The 22,741-nt window shown below is 45.6% G+C and overlaps 1 protein-coding gene across 13 annotated transcripts in view; it reads left to right on the top strand.

Moving 5' to 3' along the window:
• Positions 1–22,741, top strand: part of NFIA (nuclear factor I A) — a 232,024-nt gene that overhangs the window by 131,781 nt on the left and 77,502 nt on the right. For all 13 annotated transcript variants that reach the window (XM_065738002.1, XM_065737975.1, XM_065737984.1 and 10 more), the window contains exon 4: positions 16,421–16,495. In XM_065738002.1, the coding sequence (XP_065594074.1) occupies positions 16,421–16,495 (75 nt within the window). The remainder of the gene's footprint in view (positions 1–16,420; positions 16,496–22,741) is intronic.

Below are 22,741 nucleotides of genomic sequence, written 5' to 3'. Positions count from 1 at the left end.
AACCCGTTTTTTCATAGGTCTTCTGGAGAGGCTTGCTGCTTAATTAACAGCTGCGAGTTGGGTTGGGGCAGTAATTGCTACCGCCTGAACGGACCACAGGCTGGATAGAGGATGCTTCTGAATAGCACGCCTGCCCACCGAGAGGCTGGGCACTTAGGGAAAGGAGTTTATTTGTGGTGTGGGCCTCATATTAATTTTCTCTCCAGTGGAGAAGGAAGTTTATTTGTGGGAAGAGACAGAATATGCGATGCCAAGGCGTGACTATCAAAACAAAACCCCGAACCTACCTATTTGTCTTTCGGTGTAAGAATTTCCTAATGCCTGCAATGTAAGACAAAGGGAAAATTTTACTTGCAGGAAAATTGCCTTCCACAATAACCAAGAAAAAAAAAACACAAAACGCCCACGCCAGAGCAGCACGATCCAAAATGTGAACTTCTTACGCCTCCCCAACCTTCTAGGTTAGGCTTCTAACCAAGTGATCTTTTATTATCAACATGATATACCCTTGACATAATTTGGCGCAGTAGAGCTTCTTCTGCTGAACTCGTGATTTCATTTACTAGATCTGATGAAAGTTCTGTGAACCACGGTAAAATGTGATAATTAGTAGTTTAATTCTTATAGGGTGTGCGTATTAATTGAAAAGGCTTGAACTATAAATACAGGGCCTGTGGATAAAAGCACACTCTGAAATCAGTCGCTTACCCGAAGCATTCATTACTTGACATCTATTTAGGTAGCATCTCTGTGCGGCAGTGCCGCTCGGCTCTGGCACTGAACAGGAGCTCTACACTCAGCATCCCAGCAGCAGAATCTGCTCTGACTGCCTGCGGCCACCCCGCCATCACAAGCACTCCTTGGCCGAAACATTGCCCTCTGTGGTCAGACCACTGGCTGTTAAAAACGCATGTTTGGGGCTGTGCTCTGCAGAGGAGCTTTGCAGTGCTGGCTCTTTCCCTGGGAAAGCTGCAGAAGGGCTGAATGCGGTATTTCGAGGCTGACACCTTGTGGGGCTGAGCTCTGCACTGCTCAGGTCCCTGCCAGCCTGGCCATTAGGACACCCCTTATCTCTGCCTACCTCCACACTTCCTTCAGTTGCAGCAGGTACCATTGCACCTAAACCCAAGGCTGGTCCCCGTTCCATACCCAGCAGCACGGTGCAGGAGCAGTTGTGCTTTCTCTCTCGAGTCCCGTGTTCTTTGTTCTGACTGCCTGACCCCAGCAGGAGGTATTCTGTTGACTCTCTTTCCAAATACACGCATTCACCGTGAGAATGTATGCAGTTATTTCACACTTTCCTCTGGTTTCTGTGTGTGGTGTTGCGCCCAGGTGAATCATACCTGTTTTTATAGGTACAGCGTGATTTTCCCTTTAGAGGTTCCAACCTTTGTATTCATATACAGTTTGCACACTCAAAACAAACTTTCTGCCGATACTGCAGATTCATGGCTTCATCAGGTGGTTTCCAAGTAGTCTTCATTTCATTAAGTCATCCGTATGAGCAGTGGTGTCCCAGTGAAGAGAAGAAAGTGAAGCTGGGATCGTTGTTACCGTAGTAGGCAGTGCTGTGAGACCGAGCTCCCAGGAAGAGCCTCGTCTCCTCTGTAGCTAATCAGACACTGTCTCTTTAATTGCACTTACTACCTTTTAGCTGCAATTGTTGCTAGATAGGAAGCAGAAAGAAAGTTTAGACAAGGAATGAAATCCCCTCTGAAGCCTGGCTGCGGTGTGAGCGGAATGGAAAAATACCAGATCTGTTCCTTGGAAAGCAAGAAGCAGACTTTTGTTTGCAGTGGTGCACACATACTTTGTCGGGAGCAGTGTGGCAGAGGGAGGTGAGGTGAGGAGCCCCACTCGGAGCCACGCTCAGCCACACTCCCATGGCTGCTGTTATCTCAGCGAGCACTGTGAATTGTTTACAGGTTTACTGTGAATTGTTTAACATTGCTTCATGTTGCTCAGCCCCGCTCCTTTTTCCCCTCCATTAGCACCATAGCTTTGGTTCAACGACTTCACTCCGAGTTGGGATAGTTTTGGTTACGGAGTGGTAGGAAGTGGTTGATTGGAGGTGCTGCATTCCGTGTCGTTTGTTTCATTTCTTCATTAACCACTGAAGAAAATGCTGAAGGAGTGTAAAGTGCTGTAAACCATACCGTCCCTCTGCCTTCTTCCCCTCCCTCTGAAACCAAATGATTTATAAAATGCCTTCGCATTCTTGAGTGAGTTCACACTATCACCTCCAGGCACTGCGCTGAGGAGTGGATGGGAAGCACAGATCTGATCACTGGTGTTTTTCTCTGGAAGGAAAAAAAAAACAACACACAAAACCCAACGTGCTGATTAAATTTAAAGGAGAAAAGTTTCCTGCTGTGCCCCAGAGTAAATCTGTAGTCAGTGAAGCACTTTTAGCAACCAAGAGATGTACGTAGTTATAGTGTTTTTTGTTTTGCACGCTGCCACTATTTTCCATTTTCATAAGACTCAATTAATGTAATCATTTTAGAGTGTCTCTCATCGTTACCTCCCATCCTCCCTCACTCGTACTTGAAGCAAGGGGATCCTCTGCACAGCACGCTGTCACGCACAGCCAGCACCTTGCTCTGAAGGCACAAGGAGACAGCAAAGCTGCCAGAGGGGATCTGAATATTCTTCCTTCGTGTCTCTGGGCTTTGCATAGCAGGAGGCCAGGCCCCGACCCCTGGCAGTGGGTCGCACCGGGCAGCCAGCCAGCCCTGCCCCTGTCCCCATTGTGCTGCAGAGTGGCAAAGGGACACAGGCAGTGCAGTGCCTGGCTGGGTGAGCTGGGTATCTCCTTGCTCGACCAGGCACGAAGATGTCGACACCATCGTTCCGTGGGCCAAACCCTGTGCTGGCATTTCTTAAGATCTTAACACAGGAGTGCTTCTTGTGTATGTAGCACTCTCACAAAGAACCCAGTCCTCTGTCCCTGTTAGTTTTTTCCTTTTGTAACAGAAGGCTCTTTGACAGCTGCATGCCCATCTGAGAGCCTGTTGGAGTGGGGGGGGGGGGGGGGAGGGGGTGTCCCCACCTGACCAGCTTTGCAGTGTGGACCACCTGCAATTTTCCCACATGTTCTACCTTAAAAAAAAAAACAGGGAATTTGCTTTTAGGAAATTTCCAACAGCAGAATGCAGAGAGCTAGCCCTGTCCCCCACGCCGTGCAGAGGGGAGCCAATTTCACTGTACAGCAGACCATGGCATAGTTTGAGCCACGGGAGGAAGGGAAGAGGTACAAAGCCAGAGAGAACGGGCAGCAGCGTGATGGACTGCAGCGGCTGGGGGTTAGAGGCAGGAGGGGAACCCCACAGATTTACAGACCTGCAGCAGTGGCGTGGTAGCAGTCCACAACTCAATTTAAAACAATTCCAAAGCACGGAATAAAAGGGTCTGGAGAGAAAATGACAACCTGAGCAAAGAGCTGAGGAATGAGGCAGCCCTGTATTAGTGAATCTAGATTTGTGCCTGTCACAGCCATGAATGATGCATTTGCAGTAGGGCTGGGAGCCTCCACTGTTAGAAGGAGACAGAAGTAAAGATCATCCTGTGTACAATATAAATGTAAGTTGTTATTACTGCTATTGCTATGTCAGCCGTAAACTGTTCCCACGAGAACAGAGATGCAACATCATTGAAAAAGAATGTCTTACTGTGAAATGGGCAGCAGAAACACTGTGGCATTATCTGCTGGGTAATGAATTTACCTTGGTGACAGATCATTATTCCCTCCTGCAAATGAACCAGATGAAGGACAGGAACACAAGGATAACTCAGCAATACTTGTATTTCACAGTTCTCTGAATTATAAACAAAACAGCAATGAGATATAAATGTAAGAATACAGAAGCGTGGCATGTCAGGAGGCATTGCCTATGACAAGATAGGACGAGTGAAGCAATTTTTTTAGGCCTGCACTAGCATAGTGTACGAACTTCTGAGGCTTGGGTTTCACATGAGGCATTAAAATGAGAGGCAACAGCTGTGAACCTAAAATCTGGACTCTCCCTCTGTAATCAGCAGAGATGCACTGTGTTCTGAGAGTCTCTTTCTGTGTTGAACCTTGGGGCAGTTTAAACAGAGATGTTTCAGGTTCATGCTGTAATTTCTCTGGACCTGAGACTCTGCTGCTAGAGGAACCCCCCAGCCCTCACCCACACATCCCAACAAGCCTGGGGCAGGCAGAGAAGGACCGAGGCTGAGAGAGCAAGGCAGGGTCCAGCAGGGCACGTGGTGGTGTTGAATGATTTCTTTGGGGGAGAGGGATGGACGGTACAAGTACCACCCACTTGTACTTTTTTCTCTGTTTTTCCCTTGACTTCAGCAGAATGGGAGTTGCTGAGATAAATTATCTTTTTAGAGAAGTGTTTATGTGCTCTGTGGAAGAATGTGTCTAGGGATGGGCATACTGGCAGGAGGAGCTTCCTCCTCAACTCTTCCAGGGAAGTCTTGTTCAAAACGTCCCGTATGCAGCCATTACTCAAAAGCAAAAATGTTCTGTTCCATTTCTTGTTTTCATTCTTTTATGTGTCTGGGGACTAAACTGCTGTGAAAAAGAGCCCATTCTCACAGGATGTCTCGCCTAATTTTGCAGACAAGAGGTTCAGCTATTCCAATTACGATGAGATAAGAATCTGAAATGCTGGGATTGTGTCCATCCTGAGTTGAACTTTGAGTCTTCCAGAATCCATCCATCATTATTTTTGCCTTTATTTCTGTATTTCAATAACACAAGCAAAGAAGGAATGGAGAACAAATGGATGTTTATGCATTATAAACCATAATGGATGGCTTTCCTTTTTACTTGAGTTGCTTTAGTTTAATGTGAAGGTCCCTCTGAGTGGAATTCCTTTTCCATTTTCGTTCTTTCTGCCTGTTCAACTGCTGCTAACCAGCAAAGATCTGCCTTTCACATGAAGCCAGCGTGTGGCATTAGCAGGCAGAGTACTGTTAGGACACACCTGATGGCCGATCCAGGGAAGGTGATCCAGGCTGGTAAGCGTGGTCCAAATCTGAAGTTCTAACCCCTGTGCTGTCTTCAGATTGTCCCACATCCACATTGATACGATGTCTGACACGGGGACTCCTCCCCACTTCCACATTTGTGCATTTCCACATCACACCATGCCACGCGAGACTGACAGCTGAGGGTCTCCGAGGCAACACGTCCCACCTCTGCCATGTCAGCCCTGGAGGCACCTCCCCTGGAACCACCCTGCCTGCCACGCGTAGGACCAGCACATGAAGTTAGGTATGGAGGGAGAAGGTCCTTCTCCACCCCTTCTGTTTACTGTGTCAGTGTCAAATCCCTCACAACGCACTCGCAGTGAATGAACTCAGGGGCCCTCTTTGGGCTACATCCTGAGCAGTTTACACAGAGAGACAGAAAAAATAAATTTGGTCCATGTTCTGGCCTGACCTTGGCCTGAACCTGAGAAAGTGAATGCCCCTATCACACCAACATGTGTCTGTAAAAGTACAGTAAACACAAATGGGGGTCACTGGCCCTCTCTGTCGCATAGCTCCATGCCAGGAGTCTAGAGTTTTGGGCTGTCCGCCCGAGTACTTGTTAATAAATGTCCTTTCTCCATCTGTAAAAGAATGTAGACAGGGCATTCTGCCCTGCAAAATGCAAACTCAGAATAAAACAGAAAGAGAATGTCAGCTGTGCAGAGATTGCACATCCTCCAGACTAACCCTGCTGCTTTGGGCCTTGCCTGGGGGCTCACCCACTGACACACTGTGGATTCTGTATGCATGCTCACCTGCCCGAGCCCGAGTCCATCATCCCTCCTTGGGGAGGCAGTTGATGAGCTTGTGAGGCTTCCTCAGTACTGGAGGAGGCAGAGGGCTGATGTAGTTCAGTTGAGTGGATCTAGATTGAGACAGAAAAGCCTCGATCCCCCATTGGAGAGTCTGTGTTACTTCTAGGGCTGTACAGGCTCCTCGGCTGCCTAGGACTTGACTCTATTTGAGAATGACTTTATTCAAGATAGGATTTGGAGATCTCACTTCTAAATCCTTTGGTTTTTGCTTACTAATTCAGGAGCTACATGCGTTATCACGTTGTGGCTTCTGGAAACTCTATTCCTCCTGGGCCACAAAGACAACAAGCATTCAGCCTGGTGGAGGTCAGCCTTCCTGGGACCAAAACTTGTCCAAGTGAGGAGGTTGGTGTGCTGTGTGAGGAGCAGAGGAGCCTTATGCAGAGAAAACACTGAGCGATACAAGGGAAAGGACAATAATTAAATAGAGCAGCACTGTCTGCATAGATTTTATTGTGAATGAAAGTTTGCTCACTGGTGTTGTCAGCAGATAAGGTGCAAGAAGCATTTCTGAAGGAGAGGAAGGCCCATGCGGTAAGGTGGAGCTGGCTGATCCACGACTTACATCCATGCCCAGAGCCCTTATTTTTGAGTATCAAATCTTCAGCAGATACTTGGGCAGCTTCCATTATTGCAGCGTCCGGCCGTGGTCTTTTCTAAGCGTGTTGGTGTGAAGACAGAGGGGTGCCAGGAAGGGAAAAAGAGAGGAAGCACCAATGCAGGGCAGGCTTTGCATCCCATCACCTGGCACAGCACAGGGGAGCTGCAGCTCTCAGCAGCCCCAGCCCCGCTGCCTCCTCCTGGGGAATTCTTCCACATGCTGTCAAAATTAAAAAATGGCACCACTTTTTATAGACCTCCCATTCTGTGTCCACAGGGGTTCGGGCTCCCTGGGCTCAGCTCTGAGCTGTGCACGTCTGTGGAGCATGTGGAGGACACAGCTAGCTGCCACCGCCGAGGGAGGGCTTTATGGATCCCCAAATAATTACAGCATCACTGAGTCGAGTTGTATAATTTCCTGGCAATATACTAATTAAAACTAGGTGTTTATACAGAACGCTTATTTAAACGTAAGACTTATGTAAAAAGAATCCACATACTCACAATCACTATATATCACGGCTTTATTGAGGACCACATCTTTCATGCAGATTGGATTCTCAGGCGTTGTTATTAACATAAACAAGCCCACGGCTTTCTGCCCAGGACTGAACGCTTCCACTGCATCTGAATCACGCTGGTATTTCATTTCAACATCTAATATTTTTTAAATCCTACATTTTTTTCCTCTCTCTACTATGGCAATTAGGAATGGCTCTGTGTTTACTGGGAGCAGGGTCCAGCAGGGCTGAGTGTTCAATGCGATGAGCAGCGTTAGGAGCTAGCAGAAAAGTCAGATGCGTGTCGACACTTATCAAAGCTGTTCTGCTGCTCAGAATGACTGTTCGTGATACTTGTTTCACGATAAACTTCCCCAGAACACGATGTTACTGGAAAAATAAGATCCACTCTGAGAAACAGGCAGGTGACACAGTTGAGTCAGCAGCTTGCAACAGTGACACAGGCTTACGCTGGTGAAAATCCCCACTGAACTTTTGTCTTCTGAGTGAGTCTATCGCTGCCGTAAAAGCTGTGGCTGCAGAAGTGCCCCAGTTCTCGTGTTCTCTTGGTACTGCTTAGCAGAAATCTTCCCACTGCCCCGTTGAGGAGGGAGATTCCCAGGCTTAAAAGTTACAAAACTTTCCTCTTCCACAAGTGAGCCACCGTGTAGATGTTAGGGAGCACTGGTACTTGCTGGGGAAGTGGTAAACACGGGAAAATAACAGGCCCTGTGGAAACCAGATGACCCTACCTCCTTTCCAGGGTTTAATCACTGAAGTCAAAGCGTTTCTCCGTGTGGAAGCATCTCAGCATTCCTAGGTGGAAAGCACCTCATGCTGTGCTTGAAATATCAACTGGATTTAAAAGAAGGCTTTGTGCTTTCCTACGGACCTTTCTTAGCCTCCTGCAGATGGTCCCGCTGCTGAAAGGAGACGTGCCTTGTGAGACACAGGGACCTCCGTGCTGCTTGTCGTGCTGCCCTAATCCTGCTTTACACCCATAAAGGACTTCACTCCTTGAGCCTTTACTCTCTTTCTCCTAAATATTAAAATTATTTTCCTGAGTGTCATACCGTATTAAAGCAGAATGAAAATGGGTTTAACAATTGCTGGCATGGGGCTTCTGTACAGCATGTGTGTCACAAATCATGTCACTTTTCAGCAATAGGGCTGCTGCCAGCGGGAGGCTCAGAAATGCTCATGTTAATCAAAAATTTTAATTTCAAATCAAATTGACAGTTTACACATGGTGAGAAATGCTTCTCACCATGTGATATTTCAGTATGCTACACTGGGCAAAATGGGTGCACTTTCCTGTTAAGAATTTTGACTGCTGTATCTGCAAATTTATGGGTTTCAGAGTATTGGGTATGGTGAGTGGTTGATCTAAGGGAGCCCCTTGGAGAATAGGAGACAGAAGGGTTTTCATGCAGCCTGGCACTGGTGAGCCGCTGCTGGCACATGCTGCTGGAGAAATGACAGGTATTCAATAAACATCACTATGGTTAAGAGGAAGATTTAAGGGAGGGAAGGGCTGCGGTGTTATAAACAGGATTTGAAACAAATGCGCTTATTTCAGTCCATGATTAGTCTGAATACCTAAGTATTCCACACCAGTTTTTAGATATCTTTACATTTATTGTCACACTGATGTTTTACACTCAACATCAACAGTAGTTACGGCATTAACACTCCACAACAAATTCTCATTTGAAAAGCAAGCAAACCCTGCACTTAACGTGCCGTACGTGATATGGCACTCATCCTTCGGCACCAAGAGCTGTGGGTTGTGCTTCAGGCATGTGCTCACAGCATTGTCTCCTACTAACCCTCACTTCTGTGAGCAGCTCCCTGCAAATCCACGGACAGAACCTGGGTGGGAACATCACAGCTGATGCTTGGGTGGGAGCAAGAGGAGTGAGGACAGGAGACAGAGCACATGCAGCCATTGCTCTTGGAACTGGGGCTGATGTGAAAACATGAAGAGAAATAACTCCAAGTTGTTTTTGAGGAGGCAAGCCTTTCCTTCTATTACTCTTTTTGTTGTTGGGTGCCATAAATGTTCCATAACAATCATCCCAGTTAGATCTCATCCTTCATACTTTGGAAGGGCTTTTGAGGAGCATACTATTATATAAGCTGACAAACGAGTCTGACCGTTTGTAATGATTTTTCTTCTTTTCTTTAGTATTTGCTTTTTGGATGGAAGACCTGTAACAGAAATATGCTAATTTAAGACATCTGTTGTTTTTCAAACTATAGGCCCCTATCGGTATTAATGCAGTTAATTTATTTATCGGATTGAGTATATGGCAGTGATGGAGATGGAGATTCTTAGTTTTTATCGTTACATCAAAAAATTGCATTTAACTGATTTCTCACCGAGATGAGTTTTGAAAAGTACCCTACAATGTCAGGAGTCATCAGAAATGAAAACCACACGGCCTGTCATCGATCTTGGAAAGACTTCCATTGTGCAAGGTCCTTAACCATGAACTTGAAGGGCTTTCAGTATTTCAAGACCATTATCTTCCAGGGAAAGGAGCAATCCTTGTGTCCTCTGCTTGGGCAAAGCCTGACATGATTGATTCCAATCTGCGATCGGTTCATTAAGAGTAATAAGTTGCCATTAATTCCAGTATCTCTGTACTTGGATATAAAATGAGCTGTGTCTCCTAAGAGCTGAGGCTGCTGTGGACCCGTGCAGGTGGTGCTGGTGACACAGCCATGCTGGCACCACGTTTGCTCAGGTCTGCCTTTATTATCAGCCCAGATGACACATACTGAAATAATAATGAGGTGGTGCTGTTATTCAGGATTCCAAAATGCCGTGAGCGTGAAAGGCTGTGCGCAGTGAGACGTCGCACGTGGGTTCCCCTTCTCATCCATAACACCCATCGTTGTGTGCGGGTGGACCTGGTGCAGGCATTGCACAGCATGCAGACCGAGCAGGGCTGAGCAGCAGCACCGAGCAGAGGAAGGCAGCAGTGGTTTTCCTGTCTGCTATATACACACCATTTATCTTTTTTTTTTCTTTCTTTCTTTCTTTTTTTTTTTTAAAGGAAAATAATTTAGCAGTGATTTTGCACACTGTGAAGGGTTAACAAAACTTTCATTATCACACTCTATTAAGCCAGGACCAGGAAACAATTTCTAATCAACACTCTGATCTGGGCAGGGATTGTGCAGTCTTTTGTAGGAGGCCTCAGATCTGTGTTCTCTATTCTCACATGCTCACTTCCAGCTGTTGTCATTGAAATCCCACATAATCTCCCCGGGTCAAAGGGCAGTCATCCATGACTGCCGCTGTTAGGAGGTTATGCTGATTTCTGTTGTCAAATATTGGCCCTTTTCTCTTTCAATCACTCCCATTCTACTTTTTTTAACAAGAAAGATCCAGCCTAGAATTGTATTACATGACTTTAAAGTCTTAAAAGTGTTCCTCTATTGTACTGACACGACATGCCCTGGACGGTCTAATCCATTCTGCCATGGCCACAAAGAAAGTTCTGGTGCTTCTTAAATCCTCCGCCAGCACCAGGTAGGTGAGCCAGAGAGAACAGAGCTGGCATGCCACAAGGGCCAGTTATTTCCTAGGAAAATGTGTCATTTGTCCAAGGTGAGCTGTTGCTGTGGCATTAAAATTAAATCGGAAATTGCAAGCTGGAATGCAAGTGGGAGTGTTTGCTGGGGGAAAAGAAGAGGTTTCAGTCCCACCATTAATATGTTACGTTCTGCTTAACCTGTAAAAAGTCCATGAATTAAAAATGTGGTATAATCTACCACTGAAGGTTTATCTTGTACAAATTTGAGGAATGCATTTGGTACAAAGCCATTTAAATGAGGCTGTTGTGCCAGCTCTGGAGATCTATGTATAGGGTCTGTTAGTAAATGCAGATTTCATTACCTCTACCTTTTGCACCTAGGGTACCACTTCCCGGTGCCTTCCATCTGAGCTGGAGAGATGTGAGCTCAGACAGAGTCCCCACAGCGCTTCAGATACAAAGCAAGCAGCACGAGTGCTTGGGCTGCTCACTGCTGAGGTGATCCCAAGCCCCCCACGCCTGCCCTGCATCCAAAAGTGCACCCCTCTCCCTGTGTGTGCACACGGACACCTAGCCGTGCCCAGGGCTGTGCTTCTCAAAGGGAGTGCAGACCCTGTGGCTGCAGTGGCCCGGTCAGGCCATGCCTAATAAACTCCCTTCCCAATTAAACAGAGTATTAATGTTGTGAAGTCCTTGACTGACGTATATATATTCTGTCTTTTGCTTTCTGCTGTGGAATGCAGATTAGAGCTCTCTCTGTCACTCACGCACTCCTCACCAGTGCAGCTGTGGAGGAGCTGATCTTTGGGGAGTCCTCGGGGTGATCCGGGTTCCCTCTGATAACGTCCTCTCTCTCAAGGCCTGCGTGTGCTGTGTGATACAGACATTAATTTTCTAATCAATAGTATTGCTCCACATTGTTTGTGAAACATGGGATTATCTAGATAGAGGATAAAACCAAAAGGAATCGAGTTGCACTTTGAGCAGAGAGGGCTTTTCTTTTAATCAGGCATTTGGTTGAGATAATAGGCTTGAGACCCTAATTGATTATTACTATTTTAAGGTTTTAAGATGGCTACGTGTCGTGAGATGACAAACATAAAAAGGCTTTAGGAATCGTTTTGCTGCTAGTTTGGGGGACTACTTGTCATGTAATTTCAAACTACCAGCAATGAGTCGGTTTCCCAAAAAGCTGTTCTCCAAAGCGTAGTGCATTGTTCCTTGGACTGCAGAGGAAGGGGAGTAACGGGATTTGGACTTGTTCATTTTCCAAGGCTTAACTCTTCCCCATTATTCTTTAATTTCGGGTTTCTGGGAACCAGCTGTATCTCTCTTTAGAAAATGCCCTGCATATTTATGGTGCGATCGGACCATTTTGTAATGAAAATAATATTGTGGGATTACACAAGGAGACCTGCTGATTAAATAACAATAGTACCTCGCGCACCTTGAAAACATCTTCTGATGTTCAATTAAGAAACAATAACCCAGTGAACTTTAACCTGTAGACCATATTCAGACCTTCTACATAAAAGTAATTGCATCAGTCATGATTTTCTCAAGCTACAACACAAGCTCTTGATTGGTCGATCAACGTCTGAGACTCCTTTTTGCAGCATTAATTGGGAAGGCAGACAATACTCTCCCTGTAAACTAGGTTTTAGGACGAAGGTTAGTTGCCTTTGTACACGTTTACTCATTGAAATAGGAATGTTTGCTTAATAATTCAAAACAAATAGCATTAGACAACAAGTCCTAATCCTGATGTCTCTTCTGCCAGTGTAAATTAGGAGAAAATTAGGTGAAACTTCATTTGATCGATGTAGAAAGACTTGTTTAAAATTTCTTTGAGATCAGAATTAGGCTCCGGCAATCCAAGCCTTTTCTTCTGCCTCTTTTACTGGGATCTAAAAGAGTATGTAAATTGCATTATGAATTTTCTTCCCAATTAAAGCAGTCATTGAGTTGTGTAAAGATGGTTTTCATGTTTTACTTGCTACGATTGTATCGCATCGCATTTGTACGCTATATGAAATGTGCTCTTGGGTAGCACTGTGTGTTTGTAAGTTGGTATCCCGATCTGCTTGATTCAGCTTGGTCTCATGAGACTGGGTTTTTTCTCCTGAATTTTTCTTGGGGAAGAAAAAAAAGCCATCCTCAGGAGCCAAAGTGAGGTCTTGTGTAATGACGTAACTCCTGCGGGACTGGACTTGGGCTGAAAGCAAAGATTCTACAATATCCAAAAGCACCCGCCTAGCTTTGTCAGCCCATCTTTCTTTGTCAGCCTGGATAAGCGTGTGCTTTATTCAAACACAGGAGTAAAACGAAGCGTGTGCTGTAGCTGCTTTGCTGAGTCAGGGCTGCCTTGGCTACCCAGGTGTCTTCATTTATACCCAGAATTTCAGTGAATGGGCTCCGGTCGTTTGTTATAACGTGAGTGAAAATTCCCTCATCCTCATTTGGAACACCTGCTCTCCTACCTAAACGTGACTGTCACACAAAACTGGAGAGATAACCAGTTTACATACAGCAATTTCCACGTCCTATCATTGGGATATGTAGCAGAAGTATCACGGTGCATGTCTTCCAGTAAAGTGCTGTGTGAAAAGTAAATCTTGCAAGCTTTCAAGATGTTTAATCATCTCCTCAGTAAAGGAGCTCTTTAATGCTCACATCTGCATATGTAATTGCTTGACTTTACCTATATTTTTCTCACTCAGAGTCGAGTAGCTCAAGCAGATTGATATGGTTTTGCATTTTGACCTTTGTTAATAGGTGCAAAATGTTTCCACGTTTTGTCAATCCCACGAGCACCCAGCCATTCCTCTTTGACTTGTCTCGCTTCTTTATCGTGATTTGCTCATTCTCTTCTTGCACTGTTATCTCTGCTCAGCAAAACCTCCAGTCTTAGGCCTGGATTTTGCAATCTGAGCTATCCAGGCAAATCTTTAAACTTTCATGAACTTCTACTGAACTGCAAATTCAGAGACCAACCATCTATCAGAATGAGTTCAAGATACAACTCTTAGCCAAGGGCATCGCCTCTGTGGGTACCAAGCTATTATAAATGATTGGCAAAACGAGTCCCTGATTTCCTAATGTTTGTAAGTAAACAACAAGTGGCAGAATTGTGAAATTCACCTGTCATTTGTGAAATGTTTATTTTCAGCATTGAAGGATGAAAATCTAACCACTCTAGTTAGCTGCTGTTGTTTAATAATTACTATTATGTGAACTCACATAAGAAATGTTCCTGCAGAAAAAAAAAAAAATAGGAGACATTTATGGTATACTCAGCAAAATAAGATGTTATGAATAATAGGAGTTACCAGGTCCAAGGTAACTTAATCAATTTTTCTCATACACAGGGGGACCCTGGGAGGTAGAATGTATTGAAAGCCATTCTGCTGCATTTTCGTGCCTGGTTTTGCCTGGGCTTGCTAAATTCGGGTAGCGGGGGTAGCCGTGCTACAGTTTTACTGCATGATCACAAAGGGCTCTAGGCTTTCCCTTTAAAAATAACCCAAGGGTCTTACCATAGCTGGGATTTATTTTTACCTCTCTGAATCTCACCTCCATTCGTTGTGTGCTAGGAACCTTCCTGAGATGCAGGTGGAAGTGGACACCGGTGCAGCACCCGTATGGTGCCCCGTGAAAAAAACAGCACGTGACAGATGTTCGTAGTACTGCCGAATGCACTTCTGGAAGTTGCTCAGATCCCGTCATGATGAGCACAGTGTGAGAAGTTACACAGCATAGACTGGCTTCCCTGCAAAGGGCTCTGCGGAGTAGTAAGCGTCCTGGCCCCCATCCAGCAAGGCACTTAAGCATATGCTTAATTTTAGGCACATGAGTGGTTTCAGTGAAGACCTAAGAGAATTATTTTTAATTCACAGATCATTTAATTCAATAGGCAGGTCTGCTGCAGCATATGAAAAGTAGGTCTTCATATTAAAAATACTCGGGAAATTGTCAATGAGCAAACACTGTGTAGGGCCAGCCACCGTCTCTAAAAAGCAGAACGATGTAGTCATCACCTTTATTGCAGTAAAATACAAAGCAGATGAGACAAAGGCATTTACAATTATCTGAGAGCTATTTCGAAGTGGAAAATAAGGAAAAATAAAAGCTTGTAGGAATGTTTTCTCATTTGAAGTAGAGAAAAATTTATTCTCTTGCTGTAAATAAAAACGTTGTTTGCAGATTGAGGAATTTGTTTGTGTTGAATTTCAGCATCAATTTCAATATTTTATAGTACATTTATCTACAGCTGGAGCATGACAGATTTGTGTATATTTATATGTTTGTGTACATAATACATATGTATATACACATACACAAGGATGCCCAGAGATATACATATACACAGTCTGAGAACTCATCATTATTGCTGAAGTATAAAAACGTGCCTGATGCAGAAACTTGTCTCAAGTCTGTTAGCTTAGCAACTGCGTTCATCTGGCACCAAGGAGCCGCTCGGAAGCGGGGCAGGGTCTGTCTGCCAGGGTGCAGATTTACCAGGGGCTGGGAGAGCTGCTGACCTCCCCCAGGGCCTCCCCAAGCCCTTCCCTGACCCCAACCCATCACCCTCTGTGGTCCTGCACACAAAGTGCCTTCCTCGTGCTTCACGTTCTGCAAGAGGAAATAGCGGTGAGATGCGTTTCTTTGGAAACAACCCCAAAAGGAAGTCAAAGAGCAATTGTGGGCTGGCATTAGTCCTACGGTTCTGCTTGGTCTGAGGAGGTGGGCAGGTATTGCTGCACGGTGCAATGTACTGAACGTAGGGAAATCCTGGTGCATCTGACAAACAATTAACAATGGAGCAGATGGTGCCCCTGCAAAACATTCAGTGATATGTGTGTGCATGTTGTGGAATCAGTGACTCTAAGTAGGACAACCTTACAAGGTACACCACTTATCCCGCGGGCAAGCAGGACTTTACAGTCCTTTTAATAATCTCTTTATCCTGCGATTTCTCCTTTGACCCTGATTTCAAAAGCAGGAGGTCAGCCTGGCCTCGCCGTGGCCTCTCATCAGGTCCAGCGATGCTCCGCGTGAACCGCTGCAGCCCACTCGCACGCCTACCCTGGGCAGCAGCCTGGAAGCTGCTCCTTTTGTCATTGATCATAGCCGTGAAAATTAAATGAACATTTGGTGGTAGACATGTTTTCAGAGAAGAAGGAAAATAGTGTTATGCAAAGTGTAATAACATTTTGATACCGAGAGTAGAGGCATTGCTGGCACGGGGGGGAGTGGGGGGAGTGAGCGTGGACGTGTGCACCCCGGCTCCTAAAGACGGTCCCGAGTTCCAGCTTAATGCCTTTCCTATGCAGAGATTTGGTTTTCTTTATTTTTTGCTGAAAGCTTGTTTTAAATGTTGGATTTTCTCAGTGGGAAAGGCATTCGTTCCGTTTTTTTTTCACCAACCTCTTTTTTTTTTTAAGATTTCCCCAGTGTAACCTTAGCAAATGAAGGGTGTATCTTTAAATCTTGTTTTGTTTGAATGAATGGGTAGATAATCCTAATCAGATGTTTCTTTAGAGAATAATGTTTAAAACGATTATGGAACTTAGCTGTCCTGTCTGTTTCCTAGGTACAGTATTTTCATTTCTATTGTGAAGTCATTAGGGGTCATCCGAGGTAACCGTTTATTAAAATAGTCCTCTTTTGTTTCAGATTTCCTGTTGAGATGCTTTAACATGTAAAAATCTCCCTGCTGATGTGTCATGTTAGCTTGCCTAACCTCTAGATAGAAACCACAAAGCAGCCTACGTTGCTGTATGACTAGTTACCCACCTACATAAACAATAATTACTGCTAAGTGGGAAATTAGATGTCACATTCTAAGTGTAAATGCAAGCAAACTATTTGAGAATACTGTCATTAAATGCTTAAAGCTAATCGCAGTTCTCTCACTCTGTTTGTTTTGTAGGACATTTGGGCTTCCAGGACAGTTTTGTCACATCAGGTGTTTTCAGTGTGACCGAGCTAGTAAGAGTCTCACAAAGTAAGTATCATCTGGTGGCTGTTCTGCGTGGTTTCTGCAATCCCAGTCTTCTCCTCTGGTTCTTTATCATGTCCCTCCCCCCATTTAGAAACAGTGTCAAAAACTGAGAGTCTCTTCTCCCTGCTTTTCTCTGGGGAACACTGTTTACGGGCTACGTTGGGGAAAATAAAACTATAGTTTAAGAAGCAAATTTAAAAAAATAATAAAAAGAAGTGCTGCAAACTTGCATGTGCAAGTTGATAAGCTTATCTGGTACTCAGCTGAAAACGGGCGGCTTCTGTGTGAGAGTGCAGAGATATTTCTGCGCAGGTCGGGTTGCTGCTGGATCTCCTACATGATCCAAAGACTGTTCTCACCAAACCCGATCATTTGTGTGCTTCAGCCAGGAATTTTTCGTGCCAGTTCTCCACATTTTGTTCATCCATTCCATGTGTACTGTACACCTGGAAATTAATGGGCTTGTAAGTAACGCCAGCAGCTGTACCATCTGAAGATCTAGAATTTCAGTTGCTCAGGGGCATAACTCTTTAAGTTCCCAAGACTTGCATTTTCCCTAAACTATATGGAATTCTGTCTTGCAGAAGGGTTTGTTTTTTGACCTTTAAAGAATGCTAATGCCCCCAGCATGAATGACACACTGCAGCATGATCATTACAGGCTTGTCGATACTCACTAACAACAGTGAATTAAGAGTACCTGTCACTACCTTGTTCCATTGATCAAAGGTGCATTGATTGTATTTTGCTATGACATAATCCAGATAGTCCAAGGAGAGAACGTGGATAACCTCTTGCAGGGAGACTGGTGCTGAAGCAGGGCTGTAGGTACCAGTCCTTTGGAGATCTTCTCTGCATCCATGCAGGAATATTACATTGTCACAGTTGCCACACTTGCTCAAGGAAAACCACTCAGCTGCATGTCCCTTTCATCCTTTGGGTTTGTAACCAATTCATTCAGTACAGCCAGTGATAAAAATGGCTCTCCTGGACGGCACGGATATTCAAATATAGAGCTCTGAACATCCAGTTAAGATTCTGGGGCTGGAAACTAACTGGCACAACCCCAGCAAAGAAGCTGTGGTTTTGAGTCAGAACACTGAGTTTCTGTAAGGATTTTCCTGTTTTATTTCCTCTTTCGGAAAGGCTTGCACTCCCTTGTAAATTGGCTTTGTAGTCAGAAATAGGAAGCTGCAAGAAAAGCATGAACAGTGGGAGATACGTGGGTGTGAGAGGTACACGGACAGGAGAGAGAGAATAAAATTTGAAGCAAATATTTCTTCTGAGTTCCTTTCCCTGAGAACTGGTGGGAGTTTTGTTAGAAGGACAAAGTCAGGAGGACTCAGAAATAGTTCACTTACTGAAGTGCTTAAAGAGGGACTTTGACATCTGACTTGCTGCACTACATGCTCTACCTTGCCGGTACTTGCAGCCGTGGTGGACAAAACCATGTTCTCTCTGGTCACTGAATGCCTTCCTGTCATGTCACTTTACTCCAGTGTGACAGCACGAGGCTTCTGAAACCCAAAGGATTCTCCCTCCCCCCCTGTAAGGCATCCCACTTCACCTCAATCTTATCTTCACCGTAGGAGCACTACACAGCAGAACTGCCTCTGGTCTCTGTCAGCCATGCTTCATGTGTGCAGGGCTGCTAGGGAAGTGCACTGCTTCAGGACTTACAGCCATACAGCCGTCCCGATCCCAACCCCCCTGCGAGTTTGGCACTGACTTCACGAGAGTCATGTTTCCTGCTTATTAGTTTTCCAAGATATTTGATTGTAACTAAACTAAAACATCATGCATCAAAAATCCTAGCGTTCAACATCTTTCGCAAACGAAGTATGAACTGTGTCTGAGACATTCCCTCTGCTTGCTGTTGAAGTGTACCACCTCCAACGCAGAGGGCAACAGCATGCAGAAGGAGCAGGACTGGCGTGAGCTTCATCTAAAATAAAAAGGGGTGACGGTCGTCAAATACAAAGATCCAGCTCTTGTCTGCCCCAGACATGGGAGTTTGCATGCTTTCACGAGCTCTTTAATAATCCTGGGAGGTCAAGACCTTCGTATTATACCCTGTCCACAAGCCAGCACCTCTACCAAAAATAGTGTCCGCAAAGCGTATCGGGACAACACTTCAGAACTGACTCGGAGGAAAGAATGCCAGCAGCTGATTTAGCTGCACTGCTTTTGATAGCACCCTGGATTTTCCTTGGAGATGCCCCAGACGTGTACTGACCAGCCGTAACCTTGTTTACTTTGTGAGGTCTGAGAAGTCCACAGACTGACATACCATGGCTACCCAGTTGGATATGTTTAGTGTAGAGTCTAGCAACAAATTCCCAGCAAAGTCAGTATGAATTTGCATGCTAATATTCAAAGAATAATTTAACATAATGGAGCAACAAAGTAATTGCATATTTGCCTAAATTGGCATGTAAGGGCTTTTAAAGAGTGCGCTTTTCAATATAACTCTTGCTGGGTGGTTTATGTATTCCCATGTCTTCATTTGAGACCAGTTCATGAGTCATGCTGGGGAGCTCAGCTTATGAGCAGCCATTATCCAGACCCACCGGCAGCTATTAAGTCTGTCGTTCGAGCAGTCACAATATCCTCGGTCCATTCCCCTGGCTTTTACTTTGAAAAAGTCCTTGCATCTTTAAAAACATCATGGCTAGGGAAGCAACAAACCTGCCTGTCCATAGCAGCCCTCACATTTAGTCTCTGCTGTCTTCTCATGCACTCCTTGTTTGCTTTCCAGAGATCATCTTTGTGTGTGCCTTATTACCATGATTCTTTCCATGCTTGCTTTTGATAATATAATGATAGAAATATGTGATTTCCCATGGTTTTCACTTGCCTATGGCTTTGCTGCTGATATCTGAAGCTACTCCTAGGAAATACTATTGAGAGCAATTTATGTACTGGGTATATTGAGTAAAGTTCTCAGAGTTGAACATGGCAAGGAGTCTCAAGTAGTAGGCAGTTGTCTCGGTCATGCAAATCTGGGGAATTAATTAATCAAGCGAAAGGTCAGCTGTTACCATTGTCTATCTTATCTATCAGCACTGATCGTCACACTTTCTGTGAGCTATTGAACCACTCTTAGTCTGCTCTGGTAACAGAAGCCTGCTTTCTTCAGTCCTGGAGGTGGAGATTTTCTTTCGACATGCTACCCAGCTGCTGAATCTTGCAGAGCCCAGGAGAATAGAGAAAGTAGATCATACATGTTCATCTGGAAAGCAGCTCGTTCTCTCTCCATCCGATCTGCTGTGAATGTTGCAGACCAAGCTGCCAGCTCTCTTACATTATTAGCAGACAGAAGGTGCGAGCAGCTTTGGAGGTGTTGTCGGTCCACCCCAGATACCCTTCACATAATGGAGAAATTCATTCTCCCATCACTAGAGAGGACTGGGCTGACACCAACATTCTCAGAAGCAGAAGAGTTGATAGACGTTCATCTCTGTGCACTGGGCAGCCTGTTTTGACCAAGCAAACCCTGTGTGCCCGGGCTGGGAAAATACCTACATGGCATGGGGATGGCCCTCTGCGAGAGGCGCCGGCTGGGAACTTGGTTGCTGCTCTTGGTGTATGGTCCCATTGGGTGGGAGCCCATGCTTGGCAGAGGCTGGGGGGCCGGGGCAGGGTTAGTCCCGGTTAGACTGAGTCTGCACCATGTGCTCTTTTGCAGAGAGCTGCTGGGAAGATCTCCTCCCTTGGAGGTCCTTGAGGCAGCCAGATAAACTGCGCTGCCCAGGATGTGAAGAAAGATTTAGGATTTATGAACATTCGCTAGAGCCAAATGAAACATATTTGTTTTGTGCTGTGTTATTTGTCAAAATGACATCATCCCTCATGCTGATAAACAAGGGAATTCTAACTGCACCCTGGACTGAAAATGCCACGCTTTCAGTTTTAAGGCGTTAGCTGCGAGCAATGAGAGGAGCTGCACGGAGCGAGTGCGGTGACTCCTGGTCCCTGTAACGAGCCAGGGAAACCACAAGCACACAAGGATACGCACAAGCTGCTTACCACTTCTGTATAAACACAGAAATGGTTCCGCTAGTTATCCTTGCAAGTTGTGCCCATTCCACAGGTAAGAGGTGATTTTGCCACCAAGGCGTTTTGAGGAGCCGAGGATCCTGCAGCACAGCGGGTGCCAGGCTGGAGGCAGCCGCGCTGCGGTTAGCGGCTGCTGCAGCGGAGCCGAGCATTCATCGAGCGCTGAGCCAGGCCCTGGCAGGCTGCAGGAGGCAGCGATTTCCCCGGCTGGGTGCTGCTGGCAGGGGCTGAAGCTGGCCTCGCTGCCACACGGGCACACGCATGCGAGAAGTGAAAGTAATTGCTGCCACTCCCGGCACGGAGCGTGGGTGCAGCGGAGGAAATGCGACTTCCTCCCACATCTCATCAAGAGGCCAGGCACGGCCAAAACAAACTGTGGGGAATGTTCTGCCAGCCCCACCGTGAGGTGCGGGGTCTGGGCCAGGCAGGGCTGCGAAGGGCCGCGAGGACACTGCTGCCTTCCCACAGCCCGAGAAGGAAAAAACTTTCCCGTGCAGAGATCCCAGCGCTGAGAGAGTGAGGGAAAGCCAGAGCGTCGTAAAACAGCTCTCTCCAAACAGCAGCCCGTATGTTTTCTGCTATACTAAGCATTGCACTAGTGAAGGTTGTTAAAGAAGTCAGCAGCACGAAAATTAACATTTAAAAAGATACTCTATATTCCTTAGCAAAGCGCTGCTATCCCAAGTATTCTGTCTGGGCTTGGCTATGAGCTGAAGAAAAAAAGATTATAATAAAAAATAGACTGCAGGCATAGAGTGAACAGTTGCCGTGACCTTGCCTTTTGTATGCCATTACACAATTCAATGGCAGTCCACTCAAACCTTGCTCTCGATCAATATCCTATTAAAGCAGCACAAAAAGTCTCTATAAACTTAGTGGTTAGCTATGTTTATAAATGGAACTCAGCATAATTAGATGGTCAATAGCGGGCTGTACTTGTAATTTTAAAATGAACATCACACATTTCATATCTCTTGTATTCAGCGCAGTCTCTTTGTATGGTGCGGTGTGTGGGAGACAATGCCTTGCAGGAAAAAAAAAGGGAAAACAGATCCCCTTTCCTCTCTGCATCAGCAGCACAGTGTGTTTCCCTTTGTTTGTGGAGTCACAACACAGGAAAAAGTTTATTAGTCAGATGTCATGTTTCTCCCATTTAACCTTAAACACATTATCGCTTTGCTGCAGCATTACACGTGTAATGATCTTAGTCATATCCCAGCCCTTCGTAAAAATAAATACGTAAAGATGGGAAAAAAAAAGAGAAGCTAAATATTAACATGACTAAAAGAGAGTGCCATGTTCCAAGGAAGACAAATGCCAGCCTGGCTGGTTTTATTTAGTGGGTTTCCTGTTCTCTAATTTAATAAATTTTTCAAAATAAATATTCCAATTGAGTTAAGTCCGAGGGCTTTTTGTTAATTTCTCTGTTATTATTCTTGATGTTTCAGGCAAAGATCTGAGCTAACAAGCTGGCAGCGAGGGAAGGGCTGGCAACAGGGCTGGGATCAGCCACTGGGGAACCTCCTCACGCTGCCCTGTGGGGTGAGCCTGGCCTGCCCCCAGCACGGGGCCTTCCTGTGGGGCCAACAGCCTCCCAGCCCTGCACACCAAGGGAAGAGGGGTCCTTCCTCCAGCAGCCCTTCCAGGCCATGGCCATGGGTCAGTCATGGAGGTGGAGACCATTGTTCAGTCTCGCAACTGGAACTCTTGACATCTTTTCCTGTTTGGGAGATGTTCCTGAGCTATCAGGAGGTCTCTTTGCTGGAGCATTCATTAGGACGGATGGCAGCATGTTTTTAGTGAGTGGAGCAGGCCCCTGCTGCTGATGGAGCCAAGATGCAGAGCTCCCAGCTTTCAGCCCTCAGCCCTCCACTTCTGTGGAGGAGCTCTGCTGCTCTGTGGGGCAGAGTTGGGGTTTGTTTTTGTAACCCTCAGGTTGCACACAGGCTCCTGCATGTGGTTCAGCCCTAGATAAAGAAAGCATCCTTCTTTGTATTTGCTACTTTGTGCATTAGCAACACCCCGGTTCTACCCCACAGCTCTTCTGGAGGTACATCTCACTTCCCTTTAGGAGCAGTGCAAGAGTTTGAGCAGAAATGTCTGGGATTTGGGGAGAGAGGGATAACACAGGGAGGTGAGAGGAGGCACATTATCCAGATAGCATTTCTTCATTCTGTATCTATTTGGAATG

Source organism: Cyrtonyx montezumae, unplaced genomic scaffold (assembly GCF_038088225.1).
Source record: "Cyrtonyx montezumae isolate F1298 unplaced genomic scaffold, pur_monq_1.0 scaffold_1, whole genome shotgun sequence".
Taxonomy (NCBI): domain Eukaryota; kingdom Metazoa; phylum Chordata; class Aves; order Galliformes; family Odontophoridae; genus Cyrtonyx; species Cyrtonyx montezumae.
Note: the sequence above shows the minus strand (reverse complement) of the source record. Positions and strands in the feature narration are given on the sequence as shown.